General features: G+C 39.2%; 1 protein-coding gene and 1 non-coding gene across 9 annotated transcripts in view; both read left to right on the forward strand.

Moving 5' to 3' along the window:
- The first annotated feature begins 336 nt into the window (after positions 1 to 336).
- DAW1 (dynein assembly factor with WD repeats 1) overlaps positions 337 to 20,476 on the forward strand; it is a 39,089-nt gene continuing 18,949 nt past the window's right edge. For 2 of the 8 annotated variants that reach the window (XM_001494214.7, XM_070269430.1), the window contains exons 1-5: positions 349 to 721; positions 10,901 to 10,973; positions 14,647 to 14,791; positions 16,190 to 16,248; positions 18,495 to 18,617. In XM_001494214.7, coding sequence (XP_001494264.5) covers positions 640 to 721; positions 10,901 to 10,973; positions 14,647 to 14,791; positions 16,190 to 16,248; positions 18,495 to 18,617 — 482 coding nt within the window. In that variant the 5' untranslated portion in view covers positions 349 to 639. Of the gene's footprint in view, positions 722 to 10,900; positions 10,974 to 14,646; positions 14,792 to 16,189; positions 16,249 to 18,494; positions 18,618 to 20,476 lie in introns of all 8 variants that reach the window. The other 6 variants (XM_070269435.1, XM_005610664.4, XM_070269431.1 and 3 more) reach the window with 6 other exon arrangements.
- LOC111774082 (small nucleolar RNA SNORA25) lies at positions 12,661 to 12,771 on the forward strand. Its single transcript, XR_002808925.1, has one exon. It is a non-coding gene; the product is annotated as a small nucleolar RNA SNORA25 (small nucleolar RNA).

Here is a 20,476-nt window from a genome sequence, read left to right on the forward strand (position 1 = left end):
GTCTCGTCCTGGAGATGGAGGTGATATTAAATGGTGCATAATTCATACCTCCGTTAGGACTCTACGAGCACAGATGCATAAAGCACTTAGCAGAGTGTATGACACAGCGTCAGGAAACGTAGGCTATTACGTTGTCATTTTTCTTTCGTGGGGGCAGGTACACGGCATGAGGAGGGGCCGGGCTTGGTAACCCGGAGAGGGATTTTTCTTCCATCTGTCCATATTGGAAATCCAGTAGGCTAACCTGGGCGCACTCCAGGTGATGGCCGAGGCCAGCGGTCCTCGGCCGCGCCTCCGCCCCTTGTGAGGTCACCCTTACTGAGGACACGATGGGACCTAGTCCCTGCTCACTCCTGGCACCCAGGGGTGCAGATTCGGGCCGCGGGAGCGCTTTTCTGGCGCCGCGCCCTGGAGTCCCCGCCCGGCCATGGGAACCCCGAGGCAGATGCGGGTGGCGGCGGGGGCTGGGCGCGCTTACCGCTCGCTCCTTCCTGGGTCTGGGACCGGCGCCTGTGCGCCCCTGGCCGCCCGCCCAGCAGAAGGCATACCCCTAGCTCGCCCTGCGAACTCCGCGCCCCGGGAGCCGGCAGAGGCGTCCGCGCATGCGCACGCGTGCCCCGCCGCTGTTTGGCCGTTTCCATGGCTACGAAGCCTGTTGGCTGGGGGTCCACCAGCGAGAAAATGAAGCTCAAGAGCCTCCTGCTCCGGTATTACCCGCCAGGTACCGGCTGGGCCCCCGCCGCCCTCACGTGGGGCCCTGGACTCTGGCACTGGGACGGTCTGGGCTGGAGGAGGGTGCGGGGACCCTCGGGGGCGGCGGCTTCCTGGAGTGGGTGATCCATGTGGAACAGGAAGCCGGGCGCTGCCCAACATGGGCCCCTCACTCCTTCGGACGCTGGCCTCTGTTCCTCAAAGCTTTTAAATCGACTCTTTTAGGAAGTCTTTAAACTTTTAAATTGCTGGGTTATAATGCTTTCTGGTTGGTTAGGAATGCGGTGGATGGGGAGGGAGAGGTGGTGATAAGGGCTACATTGCTTTTTATTTTCAACGTCCCAGAATGATCAAATCAAGGTATGTTGGGTATGAAAAGAAAAATGCATACTCAACAAAGCATATTTTGTTAGGGACTGTATTCCAGGCTGCATATATCAATCAATGGACAAGACATTTATTGAGGGCCTACTGCGTACGCACTTTGTGCCTTTAAAGAAGGTCACAGTCCTTGATTCCAATGAATAAGGAATTATGAAATAAGTCCACAGAATACTGTAGTTTTAGAGTAGGATAAACTTACCTAGTTCCCTTATTGCATGGGGAAAGGAGGACAGGGTCACCTTAGAGAATAAGCCAGGTCCCCTGGTCACTCAACTTGTTAAGGACAGAAATAGGATCAGAACTCTTGGCTTCTAGTTCAGAGCTCACTTTAAAAATAAGAAGAATATGCGATAAAAAGTGTGCAAAACTTGCCACAAAGCAGTAGATGACCAAATATACTGGCCCAGTGAAAAGTTTGGGCCTCCCAGCAAGAATGAGCGTGGACAGCAACTTTCTCGAGTGTGAAGTTAACATTCGTAGTAAAGACACTCATTTTCTCCTTCTTAGAATTCCAATTAAAATAACATGAAAAAGGGGCTGGCCCCGTGGCCGAGTGGTTAAGTTCGCGCGCTCCGCTGCAGGCGGCCCAGTGTTTCGTTGATTTGAATCCTGGGCGCGGACATGGCACTGCTCATCAAACCACGCTGAGGCAGCGTCCCACATGCCACAACTAGAGGGACCCACAACGAAGAATATACAACTATGTACCGGGGGGGCTTTGGGGAGAAAAAGGAAAAAAAAAAAATAAAATCTTTAAAATAACATGACAAGGCTCTAGATATGAGCGATAGTATATAGGAAAATTTAAGTTAAGATTAATAGCTTGTTCTCTTGAAGCATTCCACAACTTTACTTTGGCTATGCTTGCTGGTAGGTGGGGCTGGTTCCCGTAAGTAGATTGATAAGTGATTGTCTTGCTTTCGGCTCTTTACTGTGGAGTGCAGGTTAAGAATAGGAGCTCTGAGATCATACTCACTGACTCTTACTATATAAAAATTTTCTAATCTGGGAGTATGTTTTGATCTGTCAAGCCACGAGTCAGATAGTCTGATTCACTATCTACTGATCCTTTCCAGCTACTTTCCCACTTGTCTCCTTCCCTTCAGAGTAAACCTCTTTGAAAGAATGTTGCCCCCAATTTCTCTTCTCCCTGTGTCTTGAACTCCTATCATGTTCTCACCCTCCACTGAAACTGCTCTTTTCAAGATCTCCAGTGACCTCCAACATTGCTGAATCCACTGGCTGCATCTCAGTCCTTGTCTGTCTTGACCTGACAGTGGCATTCGAACCATTTGATCACTCTGCCCTCCTTTGGCTCCCAGGACACATACTCTGTTCTTTCTTCTGCCTCACTGTCACTCCTTCTCAGTCCATCTTGTTGGCTTCTCTTCTTCTTTTTGATCTTAATGTTGGAGTGTCCCAGAGCTCCATCCTTGGACTTCTCTTCTCTGTCTATACTCATTTGCTAGGTGATCTCACATATTCTCAAGGCTCAAAACCACCCTGAGGAGTCCTGAGTACCTAACTGCCTGCCTAATTCTTTGTTCGGGTGTCCAATGTGCATCCCACATGGGGCCTCCTGTGGTTTCCCTCGTCTCAGTCAAGGGCGGCTCCATTCCTCCGCTTGCTCATGCTGGAACCTTGGACTCATCTTTTTCTCCTTTCTTGCACACTCCACATTCGGTCCAGTAATAAATCCTGCCAGCTCACCTTCAAAAAGTATACCGAATCCAGCAACTTCTCCCCACAACCACGGCTACTGTTCTCTTTATTGCTAGAGCTTCCACCTTTGCCACACTTCAATCTGTCTTCAACCCAGCAGTGGGTGACTGTTAGGACATAAATCTGATCATATCACTCTTCTGCTCAAGCCCTCCAAAGGCTTTTCATTTCATTTAAAGTAAAAGGGCATGATCTCCAAGGCCCTGCAGGATCTGGCCCGACATTTGCCTCTCTGCCTTCACTCTGCTTCCCCTTCCAGCAATTCTCTTCTTTTTGGTGTTCCTGGATGGGCCTAGCATGCCCCCATACAGGGTCTTGGCAGTTGCTGTTCCTTTTGCCTGGAATAGTCATCCCCTGTGCATCTGCATAGCCAGCACTCTCACATGTTTTAGCTCTTTTCTCAAAAGTAAGTAAAGTGAAACTTCCATTTCCAACTTCTCAAGATATTTCATAGCCTCCTTCTCTGCTTTGTCTTGTCTTAGCACTATCTCAATTTAACATACCATCATTTTACTTATTTATCTTGCTCAGTCTCCCCCACAAGAAGAAAACCATCATGAGGGCAGGGACTTTGTCTGTTTTGTTTCCTATATCTCTAGCACCTAGAGTAGAGCCTCGTGCATAAATAGACACTCACGTATTTGTTGGATAAATGAGTGAGTTTAATGAGATGATGTGTGTTAAGTATAATGCCTGGAAGTCTTCCTGAAATGTGAACGGGTCTGATAGGTGATCTCTGAGGTCTGCACCAGCTCTAAAAGTCCAGGGATCTAATAGCAATCTTGGATTCAAGTAAGGCTTTACACTCATGCTTGTGACCTTTGCCTTAATGATTCTATTATGATGAAATCATATCACTTAGCATCTTAGACACTTAATTTCTGAATGCCAATCTTTGAGGAGCCATATATTAAATGCAAGTTTCCAAGGTACTACTGAATAGCAGATGAGTGTTGCAATAACATGATCAAATAGGAAAAAAATCTCTCATCACTGAATCATTCCCATGCTGCCTTTATCACTTCTGGCTGTAAAGCAATTTGGTTTCGCCTCCTAATCCTCTAATTTCAGTCCTCCCACTTTCTTTTGAATAATGTATAGGTCAGGAGCGTTCTCTTGTTGGCATCTCTACTTAAATTCCTGATGACTAAAGGTACCTAGCAGTAATATGGCTAATCAGACATGGGCATTCTCTTTTTATCTTGGTCACATTCATTAAGGCATAAGCTCTTCCAGTGGTGTACAGAGTAGGTGTTGAATACATGCTTTTCCACTGACTCAGTTATGACAGTTTTTGTCTTTTATTTACTGTGTGCAGGCCCCTAGTTTTTTGGCCAGAAGAAGGAACTAAGTAAACATTAATTAAACCGGTTAATATTCTCAGCACTTTAAAGATTTCTGTTGGTTGGATATGATCTGAGCAAGGAGTACTCATATCTTTTGAAGCTTAGCCTTTTAGTACATTGTGGAATTTTGGGGGTAGTGGCTTTTTACCTGAGTGTTTGCGGAATTATTCTTATGGCGTAATAATTGCAACCAGGGAAGATCAAGAATTTAAGATACTGTGGGAAACAATCGCTGAAGAACAGCGTGTATTCTTGGGAGCATCTTTGTGTATTTTCTGCTTGTATCCTTCACTGCAAACGTCTCAGCCTCTTGTTCATATTGAAGCTCAGTGAGCATAGGAGGGGTGAGCTTGTTGCCATGATGTTTTGTCCCAGTGAAAAAATCAGACATACGTGTTTCCAATTTTGCACTTTATTTTCTAGATCCATTTGTGTAGTCACCTAACTAATTTTTATCAGTCAACTTAAAGACTTTCAGCATTTTTCATTTTGTTAGAAACAAGATAGTTGTGAATAAAGAAAGCACAACTTTGTGAATTTGTTTAACGCATTTCTTTAGGCTATTAGATTATGCTGTGTGGGCTGTCAAGTGCTAATTCTTTCCAACCGTTCCCTGAGTTACAGATTATGATTCTATTACTTACTTCTTGTTTTATCATTTACTTAACTATTTATTGACTGCCAACTTTCTTCAATAATAAATGGTGCATCTTGAGTACCCTTATATATAATGCAAAAACTTAAAGTTACAGAGCAGGAGAGAAACAGTCCTTGGTGATAATGATGCCTTAAATTGATAGAAACTTTGTATGTTTCAAAGTACTGTATCTTACTTGAGTACTCAAATAACCTTATGGGGATCTTGATCTTCGAGAGTTTATATTCTAAGAACGTTGATCCCTATCATTTTCCTCCATGTTCTTATTTTTCTCTTACTTTTTTTCATTATGAAAGTGATATCTACTTATAACCAAATTTTGAAAAATACATAAAAGGATAGTTAAGATCACCCTCAATTCACTGAAGGTGCGGCGGCCCCTTGTAAGGAGCCACCACCCAAGTCCACCAACAGTAAGTGAGCATGCCTGTTTCCTCAACCTTGCTAATATTATTATCAGTCTTTTGTAATCTTTGCTAATCTGATGGGTAAAAATTGTATCTGTTATTTTATTTTGTATTTCTTATTAATGAAATTGGGAGCATTTCATTTTTTTCTGTTTATTGATCATTCTCTTTCTTTGTTTGAAAATTGACTCTTCATGACTTTTGTCCGTTTTCTTTTTTAAAATCATTTTTAGAATTCTTTATATTACCTTTTTTATGCTTTGTGTTTATAGTTGAAATTTTTTTTGCTGGTTATCATTTGCCTTTAACTTTGTGGCATCATTTACTATGTAGAAACTTAAAATTTGCTTCAGACAAATCCGTCGGTTTTTTCTTTTTTAGCTGTTGAGTTTCACATCATGCTTAAAAAGCCAATTACAAGCACCAAGATATAAATATGTTCTATTATTTAACCATTTCATATTTTATTTTTAATATTAAAATCTCTGATCAGCCTAGAATATATTTTTGTACATTGTGTGGTAGAAATTCAATTTTATTTATTCTTCCAAATCCAACTGATTATTATATCATTGTTTATTGAATAATCTAGTCTTTCTCCATTGATCTGAAATACTACCTTCAAATCATTTTAAAATTTGCATATATAGGTAATTCTATTTTATGGATATAGTTTTGTATCAGAACCACACTTTATTGTTTTATAGTCTGTTCTACTATTTGGTAAGTTTTCAAATTCCAAAAAGTAAAATCTTTATAATTGCTTGAACTCCATAGATTAATTTGACATCTTTGCAATATTGAGTTTTCTCATCTAGAATTGTGTCTCTCCATTTATCACAATTTTCTTTTATATACAGAAGTACAGCTGGGTCTTACACATTTCTTGTTAATTTTATGTTTAGGTATTCAATGCAATTCTAAATGTGATCTTTGCTTTAATTGAATCTTCCCTTGCCAATGTATCTATTTAATATCTACTTCCAATTCTAGCTTTTTGTATTCTGTTTATCTTTGTAAACCCCGTTAAATCCTTTCAACAACATGTGGGATATAAGTAGGTTTTTAAACAGATTTTAACAATGTTGTAAGATCTGTATTTTGCTGGAAAGTTTAATGTGGCACAAGGAGCCTATTTTCACTCTAAGGAAATAAGAACAGTATTTACAGGCGTTGGCTCTCCAACCACTCTTTTTTTCTTTGTAAGTTTGCTTCTTAGACTAAAATTTGGCTTCAAGTCTTTGATATAAAAGAATTACTTTTAGGGGGAAAAAAGCAAAACAAAACTACGTCAAACTAGTCTCTTAATTACAGTCATTTGCCTACTGTGTCATGGTGTTCTGGGCAGTTTTGTTGAGTCATTAAAAGCATTTAGATCTAGATTTTTCTGTTCTAAAACGCCATACGTCCTTACGTAACAGCTGCTTGCGTTCCCTGCTTAGGTTGTGCCAACTCAGTCCAGGGAAACTGTGTTGAGATGAATTCCTTCCAAGATTGTAGTTGTGCAGCTGGGTGAGTGGTGATGTCCAACACTGAGAAAGAAACTCTGGAGGAGAAGCAGGATTGAAGGGAAAGATCCTGATCTTGTTTGAGGTGCAGGTGAGACATCTCCATGTCTGAGTCTCAGAGGAGGTCCAGCGTGGAGAGTTACAGGTGATAATTGTTGGCATATTGATGGTAATTAAAGCCATGGGTGTGCGTAAATTTATATAGGGAAAAAGTGTGAAGTGAGAAGGGAAGAAGTCCTAGACTTGAACCCTAAAGACCAGCAGTATTTGAGGTCAGGCAGAAGAGGAGGAACCAGTACAGGGGGGTAAGAAGTAGCAGAGAGGAGAAAAAGATGGAGCGATTGAGAGATTTCGTAAAACCCTATAGAGGATAGTATTTGAGGAAAGAGGGAGTTGGTCATTTTGTCAATTATTTCTGAAAGGCCACATGTTGTAAAGACAGGGAATGTCAATTGCATTATGCAATCTGAGGACACTCATCCAATCACCTACCAGTTATTTCACGTATTCAACAAGCCCTGTATGGACATTTCCTGTGTACCAAACTTCATGGTAGGCATGAGGGATAAAGAGGAGGTGGACCCAGGAGCACACAGTCGAGTGAGTCAGTCGTTGCTAGAAGAGAAAGTCGAAGGAGTGTGAAGACAGTGGGGAGGCACAAGCCCCGCTGGGGGAGAAATGGAAGCCAGAGAGGGAAGTTGTAAGTATTGTCCATTTGACTGTGTTGCTTGTACTTGAACCTGGCCAAGTCATAAGCCTACTGTGCATAAATCAGTATGACTCATTCTGAAGAGGGTCCTCCTGGGAGTATAGAGAAGCATATGTTTTCTTCTCTTAAAGACATTACAATCTCAATGGGGAGAGAAGTCAGATGCGATTATAAGTAATACAAGGTGACCATTAGGCTATGTCACAGGGTAGTATTTGCTTCATAGCTAGATAATAAGCACTATTCAATGAGACTTTCTACATGCCAGGTGCTTTATATACACATTATTTAATCTCAAGCAGCAAACTGAAGGTATTATCCACAGATGAGAAAACTGAGATATAAAGAGATTGCTTTCCTAGTATCATGAAATAAGTAAGGAGTTGAGCTGGAACTCAAACTTGGATGTGTTTGATGCCAAGTACATGCCTTTTCAACTCTGCCACATTCTATCTCAATGGTTCAGTGCTTTTGAAAAGTATACAGTGTTTTGTTAGAATTTCTTATTTTCTCTTTTACTGGAATACTACTGGAATCGTATCTGTTATATCAAATTACGGTCTATAGCCATAATTCTCAAATTATAGGGGGACCCCTGGGGGCCCTTGGGTTCTTTCAGTGGGGCCTCAAGGTCAAATCTCTGCATAATAACAGTAAGGTATCATTTGCTTTTTTCGCTATATTGACATTTGTACTAATGGTGCAAAAGCACTGGAGAGTGAAACTGCTGGTGCCTTACCAGAAATCAAGGCAGTGGCACCAACTCTAATAGTAGTCATTGTATTCCTCCCTGACACACACTTGCAATAGGAAAAAAGCCCTTCAGTTTCATTTAAGAATGTCCTTGATGATGCAATAAAGCTTACTAATGTAGTAAAATGCTGACATATGAGGACATGCATGCTGAGTAATGAAACAGGAAATACTCGTAGGTCACTTCAGCACAGTGATGTACGATAGTTGTCTTAAGGAAAGCACTTGGGCAATTTTTTGAGTTGAGAGATGAACTAGCTGTTTTTTTCATGGAACACCATTTTTCCTTGAAAGGCTGACTGAGAAACAAACATGATTTTCAGACTTGGACATTTGGCAGGCATTTTCTTGAAAATGAGCAAAGCGAGCCTGAAACTTTCAAGAAAAACTATCAGAATTTCTTGCCAGTGATAAAATTTGAGCTTTCAAGCAAAAATTAGAATTTTGGTGAACTTATATCTACCACCATGAGCTTGACAGCTAACTGACAGTAAAAGAGTTTTCTGATGATAGATATTGGTAGTGATATTAACAAAGGCGATTCTTTGGACATTGTCCTATGAACTATGTCAACATTTGGAAGATATGCATAATTCAGTAAACTGATATTTTTCAAACGTCTTGTGCATGATGTTATAAATCATATGTAGGTAAAATATCCTTTGAAAGTGTGAGATAGACCAATGGGTTTTAATGTAACAGAGCATGAAGAGTTCATTGATGTGTCTTCAGATTCTATATTGCAATCAATCTTTATGAAAGTACCATTTTTTAAGTTTTAATGTAGTATCAAAGACGATTATCCATAATTATCTGAAAAGGCAATTAAAATATTCCTTCATTTTTCCAGCTGTATATGACCAGATTTCTTCTTTAGACTTCATCCAAAGCAACATATAGCAACAGCTTGAATGTGGAAGCAGAGATGAGAATCCAGCTGTCTTTAAGCCAGATATTAAAGAGATTTGCGAAGCATAAACCAGTGCTACTCTTCTTACAAATTTTTTGTTTTGGGAAATATAATGGTTTCTATAAAATATATTACTTATGTTAACATAATAATAAACTATGTTTATTATTGCTATTTAAATTTGTTTTTTAAAAAAACCTCAATTTTAATATGGAAAATGTTGCAAAAACAAAAACTCTGGTGTCCTCAATGATTTAGAGACTGTGAAGTGGTCCTGAGGCCAAAACTTTTGAGACCCACTGGTCCATATTCAAGATCGCTGATTCTATCCTTTATCATCTCCACTGTACTATTGAGCCTATTCAAGTTTTTCATTTTGCTTGTTGTATTTTTTCAGTTCTGTAATTCCCATTGGGTTTGTTTTAATAACTTCTATTTATTTTCTGAGATTTTTCATTTGTTTCAAGTGAATTTGTAAATGACTGCTGAAACGTTTTTGTGGCACCTCCTTTAAAATCCTTGTCAGATAATTCCAGCATCTCATTCATCTCTGTCTTTGTATTTGTTGATTGTCTTTCTCTGGTTCTTGGTCTGATGGATGATTTTTTCTTTTACTGTCTGGGTATTGGGGTTCATTGATTGTCTTTTCTCGTTTCTTGTATCCTGGACATTTTGGTTATTATGTTAGGAGATTCTTGATCCTATCTAAATCTGTTTTGGCAGGCTGTGCCCATGTTTAGATTTAGCATATATGTTCTGGTCCACTTTTGTGGGCTTTAATTCCAATGGCAGTTTAGTTTTCTGAGTCCTTGCAATGTTATTCTGGTCTGCTTCGTTTTTCTGGTGTTGCTGAGCTTCCTGCTTAGTCCCTGCTGGTGCCACCTGCGGGGGAAGAAGGTACTTTCACAGTTTGCCTGCTCTCACTGGGTGACCTCCTTGGGGTGGGGGACAGGCCCTTGGGCCTGGTTATGCCACCGGTGGAAAGGCAGGGAGACAATACTGCTTCAGTGCCTGTTTGGTGGAGTGGGGTCTGGGACATCCCAGGACTTCACTGCTGTCCCTTTTGTGGGTGGATGGGACTGCCCGCTAATGGCTCCATTGTGCAGTGGGGTCTGGGAGATCCTGGGACTTCGCTGACACTGCTCTAGGCTGATCAGATGGCCCACTGGGGGCCCAGCTGATAAGCAGGGCTTGAGAAGGTCTGGGGCTTTACTGTTGCAGCTGCTACAGGCAGATCAGACTGCTGCTGGGGCCCAGCTTTGCAGTGGGGACAGGGACAGCCCCGAGCTTCCACTGGTGGGTTGGACGGTCCGCAGGGGCCCTAGTTGTGGAGTAGGGTTTAGGGCTCCTCATGACTTTTTTTTGACTTTCCTTTTCCTGGCCCTTCGGCCACAGAAAGCAAGCTTTGTTATTTGTTTTTGGTTTTAGTTGCCTATGCTTTTTGGTGCTTCCAGGCCCCTCTGGTCCCCAGTTTGGGGTATATGGGAGATAAGAGAAAACCCAGGGCACTCAGCACGTTGTCATTTCTTAAGTCCTGAGGTCTCTAGCCAGTCTACCTTCTTCTATGCAACTTTCAATTATTTTAGCATTGTCTGTTGAATCATTTCAAAGATGTTTGGTTGTATTTAGAGGAAGGACCAGAGAAAAGTGAGTCTACACAATCTTGTTTTAAAATCAGATATCACTGCATATGTTTTATGTTGAAAAATGAAGAAAAATTATGTCAATGTAGGTTAACTTTTGACATAGGTTGTCATTATAAATGTTTTATAATATTTGTTTCTTTTTATAGGAATTATGTTGGAATATGAAAAGAGTGGAGAGCTAAAGACCAAATCCATAGATTTGCTTGATCTTGGTCCCAGGTAAGTGGGCTATATAATGCAACATGTATTTCATACCCAGAATTTTTATTGGAAAACCCTAGCGTAAGATGTTGTGTGGATGTGCTGCATAAACTACAGACAACACATTACTAGAAAAAATTGTCCTTCTGTGCTATATTATTTCCTGTTTCAGTGAGTTCTACTTGAGTGTCTTGCTGCATGAAGAGAAGGTGGAAGAAGGGTCATCAATCTACCATCTTTTTCTTCCTAAACAAGCTGTTCTTCTTTTTAAATAAACTTTTTAATTTAGGATAGGTTTAGGAAAGTTGTGAAGACTGAGTTTCCAGATACCCCACACCTAGTTTCCCTTATTATTAACATCTTAGCTTAGTATGGCACATTTGTCACAATTAATGAACTAGTGTTGATACAGTATTATTAACTAAAGACTATATTTCATTCAGTTTTCCTTAGTTGCCTAATTCTCTTTTCCTCTGCCAAGATCTCATCTAGGACACCATATTGCATTCTGTTGTCACCTCTCCTTAGGCTCCTGATGACTGTGACAGTTTCTCAAAACTTTCCTTATTTTTGATGACCTTAGCATTTTTGAGGAGTACTGGTTATAGGATTTTAAGAATATTGCTGCGCCTGTTATTTTCTTAGTTGATAAATATCTCCTTGGGCTGACTGCATACATTCCTCTTCATTGATTGTCACAGGGCGGAGTTGGGAGGACCAAATCTTTGTCTCAGAAGCTTGTGCACCTGGAGGAAATCCCCTTGTGAGAAATCTTGTGAGATCAGATTGCCCAGAATTCATTCCCTTTAGGGAATCTTATGCAAAATTCCCCTTCAAGGGACTGATTATACCTGTTCCAGATTATATCTGAGCCCAAGTTCAGATAAGGTGAAAATATTCTCAGTGGGAGAAAATAGGACAAAAATACCACGATATGTGTTTTAGAGTTGTGGCCCAGAGAAATAAGTGATTTTTCCATTATCGTCCTTTTACTTTGTCCTGATTAATGGGGAGGGGAACAGAGAGTGTCAGCAAAGGGACCTCTCCCATAACCAAAATGAAACAGTAAACGAGCTGCTCCCAAGTTTTAAAGTAAGCCCAAAAGCCATATGGCTGGTGAGAGCTGCTGCCACTGGAGAGGTTTAGAATTTAAGGGGACACTTTCTTAGGCTGAGGACAGGGCATGGCTCGGAGGATCATGGCTTAGATAGAGTCCAAGTCTTATTCCAAGTGCCTGGCATAGAGAAGGTACTCAATAGGTTTTTTTTTTTTAATCAAAGAATAAACAGTGGCAGAGATAATATCATTGAATTTCATCTACAACAACCCTTGTTTAATCTGTTTTCAGGGAAGACAAGGCCTAAGATCAAATCAAGCTTTTCCATTATTTTTGTAATGGAACATACTACTGATTCACGTGATTATGCCAGTGTGCAGAAAGTTCCTTTGCTAGATGTAAATCCACTTAGTAAGCAATGATGTATTTGTACCTCCTACATGCAAAGCTCTGGGTTAGATTCTGTGAGAGGCTGTAAAGATACTAATCATAATTCCTACCCTCCGATGGGCTTATTGTCTAGTTTGAGACACAACTTGTACACAATAGAACATCATATGAGTGGTACAGGTAAACTATACAAGAGAATGACTTTCAGCTAAAGAGTCACTAAAAACACAGATTTTGTGTTTGAAAGTATAGATCCATAGGTCATTTCAAAGAGGGCTTGTGGGGCTGTGAAACCAGGAGCTCTCAACACCGTGACCAAAGACTGAACTTCTCCATAGGATGCTGTAGTCATCCTATGTAGTAAATAAATGTCTCAAAGAAAAAAAAATAAAGTATGAATCTTATTTATAGTTCTGGTCAAGAATCTGGGAGTTTTCTGCGTGTAAAAACACCTGCAGTATATGTGACATACTGGAGTTACTGTATTGGAAAATAGCAATTAGGATACTGCAGGCTGGGGGTGTATGGATTAAATATCTGGCTAATTTAGATCTTGGTAGGAAATCTGTTTTGATTTGTAATAGTTGTTGGAAACCTTTCCAAGAGGCATTATTATCTTTTCTTTTCCTTTCTTTCTTTTTGCTGTGGAAGATTTGCCCTGAGCTGACATCTGTGCCAGTCTTCTTCTATTTTTTAGTATGTGGACAGCCAGCACAGCATGGCCACTAACAGAGCAGTGTGGGTCTGCTCCCGGGAACCGAACCTGGGCCATCAAAGCAGAACACACTGAACTTAACCACTAGGCCACTGTGGCTGGCCCTTATCTTTCTAATTCCTATGAGTATAACTCTTTCAGCAACTGAATCTCTTGGAGTTTATTAAAGTCATCATTATAAACTGTCTCTGATTCATTTCCATTCCAAATATTCACTCCTGTTCTGATAGTTTGTATTTCTTGAGAGCTGGGACCATATCTTTTGCACTTGTGGGGCCTCACCTATAGTAGATAGTCAGTAACTGTTAGCCAAGTGGATAGTCTCCCAGCTCAGTGCCTTCCACAGCACTGGGCCTCAGGACACGTTTATTTATGAAGAGGAGAAGGATGCTTATCAGAGTTCACATTTCTGGGAGCAGATGCTGAGACAGAGGGAGGTGGGTAAAAGGTTGTTGAGAAGTGACACCTGTGACAGACCAGGAGCTGAAGCAGGGTCAGGCAGGAGGAGCCATCAACTATGATGATGATGATGCTGATGCAGCAGATTTGACCACAGAATCTCTGCCAGCTCAAAGGGGAGCTCCGGAGCAAAGCTTGCCAGTTACAGGGGTCCCTTACCAGGCAGTAATGTCCGGGCTCTTGCACTACCCTCTTACTCAGCCCTGGGCTAAGGGCCACCAAGAAGAGTGTGCCCTGGGCTCCAGTGCTGAGGTGGATCCTGGAGGAGCTGAGCTGGAGGCTGTCAGCTAACCCAACACCTCCCTCACAGCTGGGCCACGAGTCCTTTCTTGATACGTATTTGTGACATGTTTTGCAAAATGACCCTATTTTGGATGCTTTGTGGTATATAGACATTAGTATTTGTCTTGAACTAATATTATTCTGGACTAGCAAAATTTACCAGACTTGAATACTGGGGGAAACTTGAATCTACACTTTGCAGACCACTTTTCTTTGAGGGAAATAGTGTTATAGCCAATAATAATAATAATAATTCTTTGAATGTTTATTTTTGGTTAAGTACTTTCTCTTTCCCTAAAAATATTTAAAACCTAACCTTTTTGAATCTCATTTTCTTCATTACTAAAGTGGTTATGACAAAAGTGTTAAATGAGAGAGTTGTTACAGGAGTAGATGAGAGAACATGTGTAAAGCGGAAGGTATAGGAGCACCAGATGTTCATTTAAAAGAAAAAAAGAAACAGGAAAAAATAAAGAGAAAGAGCTCATGTTCAGAACCAGGATGCACTTGGCTTTCTTAGGTAAGCAATCAGATTCTTCGCACATCCATGGGAGAAGTCTCAGCTAACGAAAGTTATTCTAGAGAATTCGAGTGGTTTTCATCTGTGCTCGTTATTGATTTGTATGATTTTTTTCCCCCAGAAATCTCTTGGTGAAGATGATGGTGTTCTTGACATTTTATAAACGTGGTGCTTTGTAAAGCAATGCCATTCTTCATGTCATGAATGTATATGCAATGTTTTGCACAGAGAAAAATAACATTTGTGTGTGTGTGTGTGTGAATTTCAGCAGTGATGTCGATGCGTTAGTGGAAGAGATTCAGAAAGCAGAGCCTCTAATTACTGCTTCACGAAAAGACCAAGTGAAACTTCTGATACAGAGATTACAGGATAAACTCGGACAGCACAGCAATCACAAATTCTATCTTTTTAAGGTAATGTGTATTGAAAAAAATACTAGGTAGAAGAATTTCGATGAATTAATTGATATCCTGTTAATTCGAGGTAAAATACAAATCAAGCTTTCTCTTTCCCTCAGTGCCTCACATGTATTTGCTAAGACTGTCTCAAAAATGTTTGTTGAATGAATGGATGAAATTCAAACATTTATGTCTTGAGAAGTTAAATGAATAAGTTTAATTCTAGTAAGTTTAGCTCTTCTTTATAATGATAAAGTTAAAGGATAACCATTAAGGTGGTAAAGTTAGTGAATAAATAAAAAATTTCTTCCAGTTGGAGTAATAAGAAGTTGTGTTTTATGGTATATCAATATTTCAAATTTTCTGCTTCCATGTGAACTAACTGTATTTCAGTAAATGTTTTATTGATAGGGCTTATATAATAACTTTAATGTAATATAAATACGTTAATTTTTTCCTATAGTTTTTGATGATTAAATTAAAAATATAACAAATGTAGTCATTGATTACTTCAAGATCAACTTTTATTTTCTCTTTATTAACAATATTTAATAGTTTATTCCAGAATTGCTTCATATTATGCTAATTTTTTTGATTTAAATATAATTATAATAAAATATAACAATTATCTATATATTCAGCATATTCTATCTGATACAAAATATCCAGGCAATCTTTTGTATTAATCTATTTAATTTACTGAAAGAGGACAAGGTGATTCTTATAATATTTCTTTTTCCAGTAGGTGGCACTATTTAACTTCAAATATGAGCTAAATAACCAGCGGGACCTTTTAATCTATCCTCCAAAGGGAACATTTTTAATAGTGAAAGGGGACGCTATTAATAGTTACACTCTGGCAGCAGACATAACTGGGACTGTCCCAGCCTAATCAAGCACTCTATCTATAAACAGGCTATCCAATTTAAGTATATTCATTCAATGAATATTAAGCAGTCACTATCTGCTAGACAATGTAGGGATTGAAAGATTAGACATATCCTGACTTTATCTAAAGGAGCTTCAGGATTCAAAAAGTGGTAATACATTGTAAAATCTGTATTTGAAACGTATTTAGTACACTTCCTCTATACACTCTTCATGGAAAACCATGTGCAATATGTAAAAGAAAATATTATAAATGAGTGCAGCTGGGTACCTTATTTAATAGCCACAATTTATCTTAAAGCCAAATTGATGGAAAACACAGATTATCTGTAACTACCAAATGTGTTATTGGTCTTAATAATAAGAGGTACAATGTATTCTTTCTCATTTGTTCAGATATTGGATATTGTCCATTTATTATGTATAATTACGACAAACTTGGTTGTCTTCATTGGTTTGAAGTTAAAATTAATGAATTAAACTTAACTTTGAGTTTAAAACAAATGTTGTTTTCTTTCATTGAAGGTTCTGAGAGCACATATACTGCCATTGACTAACGTTGCACTTAATAAATCGGGCTCTCGGTAAGGTTCTTTATTTATTTAAAAAATTTTTTAATAGACTTTATTTTTTAGAGAAGTTTTAGGTTCATAGCAAAAGTGAGCAGAAAGTGCAGAGATTTCCCATATACTTCCTGCCCCCCCCCCCACACCCACAGCCTCCCCCACTATCAACATCCTCCACAGAGTTTTACATTTGTTACAGTTGAGGAACCTACATTGAGACATCGTGATCACTAAAGGTTCATAGTTTACGTCAGGGTTCACTCTTGGTGTTGTACATCCTGTGGGCTGACAGATGTATAATGACATGTATCCACAATTACAGTATCACACAGAGCAGTTTCACTGCCCTAAGAATGCTCTGTGCTCTGCGTATTTATTTCTATTTCTATTCACTATTTCTAATTTTTAACAATCAAGGGATAAAAATTTTTTAAAATAAAAATTGTATATATTTAAGGGATACAATGTGATGATTTGATATACATATATGTAATGAAATAATTACTACAGTCAAGCTAATTAGCTTATCTCCTCACAGTTACCAATTTTTTTGTGATGAAAGCACTTGAAATCTATTCTTTTTGCTTATTTCCAGTATTCAGTACAGTATTATTAACTATAGTCATCATGCCATACATTAGATTTCTAGATTTAATTATCCTACTGAACTTCAATTTTGTACCCTTTAACCAACATCTCCCAATTTCTCCCACCCCCAAACCCCTGGTAACTGCTGGTCTACTCCCTGCTTCTATGAGTTCAACTTTGTTTTTTTATGTGCCACATGTAAGTGACATCATACAGTATTTGTCCTTCAGTGTATGGCTTGTTTCACTTAGCGTGATGTCACCCAGGTTCATCCATGTTGTCACAAATGGCAGGATTTCCTTCTTTATCATGGCTGAATAATATTCCATTATTGTACACCACATTTTTTTTTTTATCCATTCATCCCTTGATGGACACTTAAATTGTTCCCATATCTTAGCTACTGTGAACAATGCTGCAATGAACTTGACTGCAGAGATCTCTATGAGATCCTGATTTCATTTCCTTTGGATGTAAACCCAGCTGGGTCATATGGTAGTTCTATTTTTAAATTTTTTGGGGGAACCGTCATATTGTCTTCCATAATGACTGTATCAATTTACATTCCCAAAGAAGCTAGGAGGAAAATGGCTTGTCAACCTTCCTGTTTAGTTGAGTTTAGATATCAGAGTTTGTTTTCACTTTTTATCACACCACTTGACATTCAGACTGGCTTTTCAATTTTGTGCATTTTTTTTTTTTTCCGCTGGGAAATATCTTTCCTAACAGAATATTTAAAAAATAATAAGATACTGTAGCATTTTGAATTAAAATATTAGAGGTCAATATACTAACTATTCCTGTAGTGCAGCAGTCATGTTAAAGGATTGTTGAATATTAAACATTTCTTGAACATTTACTAGTGTGCCAGTCATTGTTGCGGGTCCTGGGGTGATGGTCCTTAGCCAGGACGAGCAAGTACAAAAGAAACCATGCAGTTCTTCAGAGACTAGCAAGAAGGTGAATCTGGCTGGTCAGGATGTACTTTTGGGAGAAGTTGAGGTCTCAGAGATAGCCAAGGATGCCGGCCTTGTACACTGCAGGCAGAAGTTTAAATTTACCTCTAGATTGCTAAGAAGTCATTTGAGGAAGGTTAAAAAAATACCTCCAATTTCTGTGCGGAAAATAGTTGACTTTTAAGGGCCATGTGTGAGCCAAGACCCATTAGATGGTTTCACTTATTTAGGCAAAAGATGGAGGCGATGGAGCTGGTGAGAAAGGGCCATACGAGGGATGTATTTTGACGTTGTGCTAACAGAATTTACTAAAAGATTTTGTGTGGGATGTAAGGGAAAGAGGGGAATCAAAGATGATGCTAAGATTTTATGGTCTGACTAACTGGAAGAATGATAGTGTTTATTGAGATATATTAGAGTTTCAGAAAATGTTATGTATTATTAGCATTATTTAGTTATATGATTATTGATATTATAAGAATGATTGTTGGCAGGATTACTCTTTATTTTATTTAGCAACTCCTTTTTGTGTTTGGGATGAAATTGGAGAATTTCCAGGCTAAAGGATTTAGATACTGTTCCTAACTGTTTGTTCTACATACACAATTTCCATCCTAAAAAGCAAGGTAAATGGGGTTATTATCCTGCAGGTAAATAAAAGTGGTCTTGATTAAACACTGTTATTATCGCCTTGTGATTTATTTATACTCCTTGTGTTAGCTTTATCACAGGAAGCTACGATCGGACATGCAAACTCTGGGACACTGCATCTGGAGAGGAGCTCCACACGCTGGAGGGCCACAGGAATGTGGTCTATGCCATAGCGTTCAACAATCCTTACGGGTAAAAAGACATTCACTCATTCACTTATTCCTTAATTAATCCATTAATTCATTGATTCATCTCTTCCTCCATCTATTGGGAGAGGAAAGGAAGAAGACATAGAATTAAAATTTATTGAGTGCCTGATATGTGCTTTGAAAGTCTTTTAAATACCTCCTTCAGTGCTTAGAGGAGCTTTGGGATAGGTATTACTGTCCTCGTGTAAAGTCTATAAAGATCAAGCACCCCTCCCAGGATCACACAGTAGTTAAGGGCAGAGACAGTTCAAGCTTGAGCAAGGCTGACTCTATGCCCTTGGGAATTCTCGGACAGGCAGCTCCTACTGATGTGACAGCACTGGGCTGATGCTTCTGGAGAATGTGCATACATACATAACGTGGTTTGCTTTGTTTAGAAGTTAGTTTACAACCTTACCAGGTAGAAAAAAATGTGTATAGTAACATGCTAAAAACAGAACCAAATACACTAGAAGGATTTTTAAAGCAGCCTCTAGCTACCCAATTCAATAGATTAACCAACATTCTCTATCCTTTTGTGCAGCATACTACTGATGCTTATGACTCCCTGAATGCTTGCAGCAACTAGGCTGCCCACTGGGCTGCTTAACTTCTCTTCTCACTGGTTAGGCTCTAAGCTAATTAAGAGTGAGTTGTATTTGTGCACAAACCTGCTTATGTTGGTGGTGCTCTCAATTGTAATTATGTAATTTAATACGTTTTTTCTGTGAAGACATAGATAAGGTAAATCTTTGAAAAGTTGTTAGTAAGTGACGTTGTAGATGAGACCTATGTAAAAATTAGAAAACCTATTGTAAAAATTTAGAAAAATTCGGCACTTGGATTGTTCTGTGAGTGTGTTTAGGTTCCTTAAGTTCTCATTCCACTTTAAAGAAAAGAAAATTGGAAATTATGGAGGTTGGATGTGATTTCTGTAAGACAGATAATGAACTCCAATTAGCTGATAAGGCCTTGGCCTCTTGTCGCAAGATTGGCAGATGGATGTATATATTTCACTAGAAATTTTTAACGTGTATTTTTTTTGTGATTTCCCCCTTTAACTGACTTTTTCCATTAACTAAGCTGCTTCAATAAATATGTTTGTGTTCCTGAAGCATTATGATAAGTAGAAAAAACAGTGAATGGTTTAAAAGTTAAGAAGAGCAAGAGATCATTGTGATTTTTCCTGGTTAAGGATGCTGTGAGATTAAAGTGTAGGCATGAAAGATGGAAGGTGGAGAGAGGGGTGATGAGGACACCCTGGGCGAAGGGACCTTAGCAGCCCAGTGTTTCTGGTGAGACATTGTCAGACACATTCAGCGGCCAGTCTCTGTGGTGAACATGCCATGTTGAGAAACAGAAGCGGGTGAAGTCAGAGCATTCCGTGTAGTTTGAATTCTGTTCTGGGGGACTGAGTTGCTATGAAAAGTTTGTGGACATGGGAGTGACATAAGGAAAGCGCTATTCCAGGATTGCTCTGGCAGAGAGAAGGGATCAGGGGTTTTGGGGTGGGAAGAAACAGGAGGCAAGGAGATTAGTTAGGAGGCAGAAGCAATAATACACACATGAGATGATGGACACTTAGTCTAGGATAGTGGCAGCGGCAATAGGAGAAATTTTATAAAAATGTGGTGCACTTAGGACAGAAATTTTATACCACAATTTGTAAAAACTTATCATCTAGGTTGCTAATGTCATTACATCTTTTAAAAAATGTAATACACTTTCAAAACACGTTAATTGTGATGGCACAAACTTAATTGGTACAATTAAAATGATTAAATATTTCAAGTAAATTACAGAAAATTTAACTTTGATGCATGCATTTTTACATTGTAGAGAATGATCATTTTTATAATACTT

Source organism: Equus caballus, chromosome 6 (genome assembly GCF_041296265.1).
Source record: "Equus caballus isolate H_3958 breed thoroughbred chromosome 6, TB-T2T, whole genome shotgun sequence".
Classification (NCBI taxonomy): Eukaryota; Metazoa; Chordata; class Mammalia; order Perissodactyla; family Equidae; genus Equus; species Equus caballus.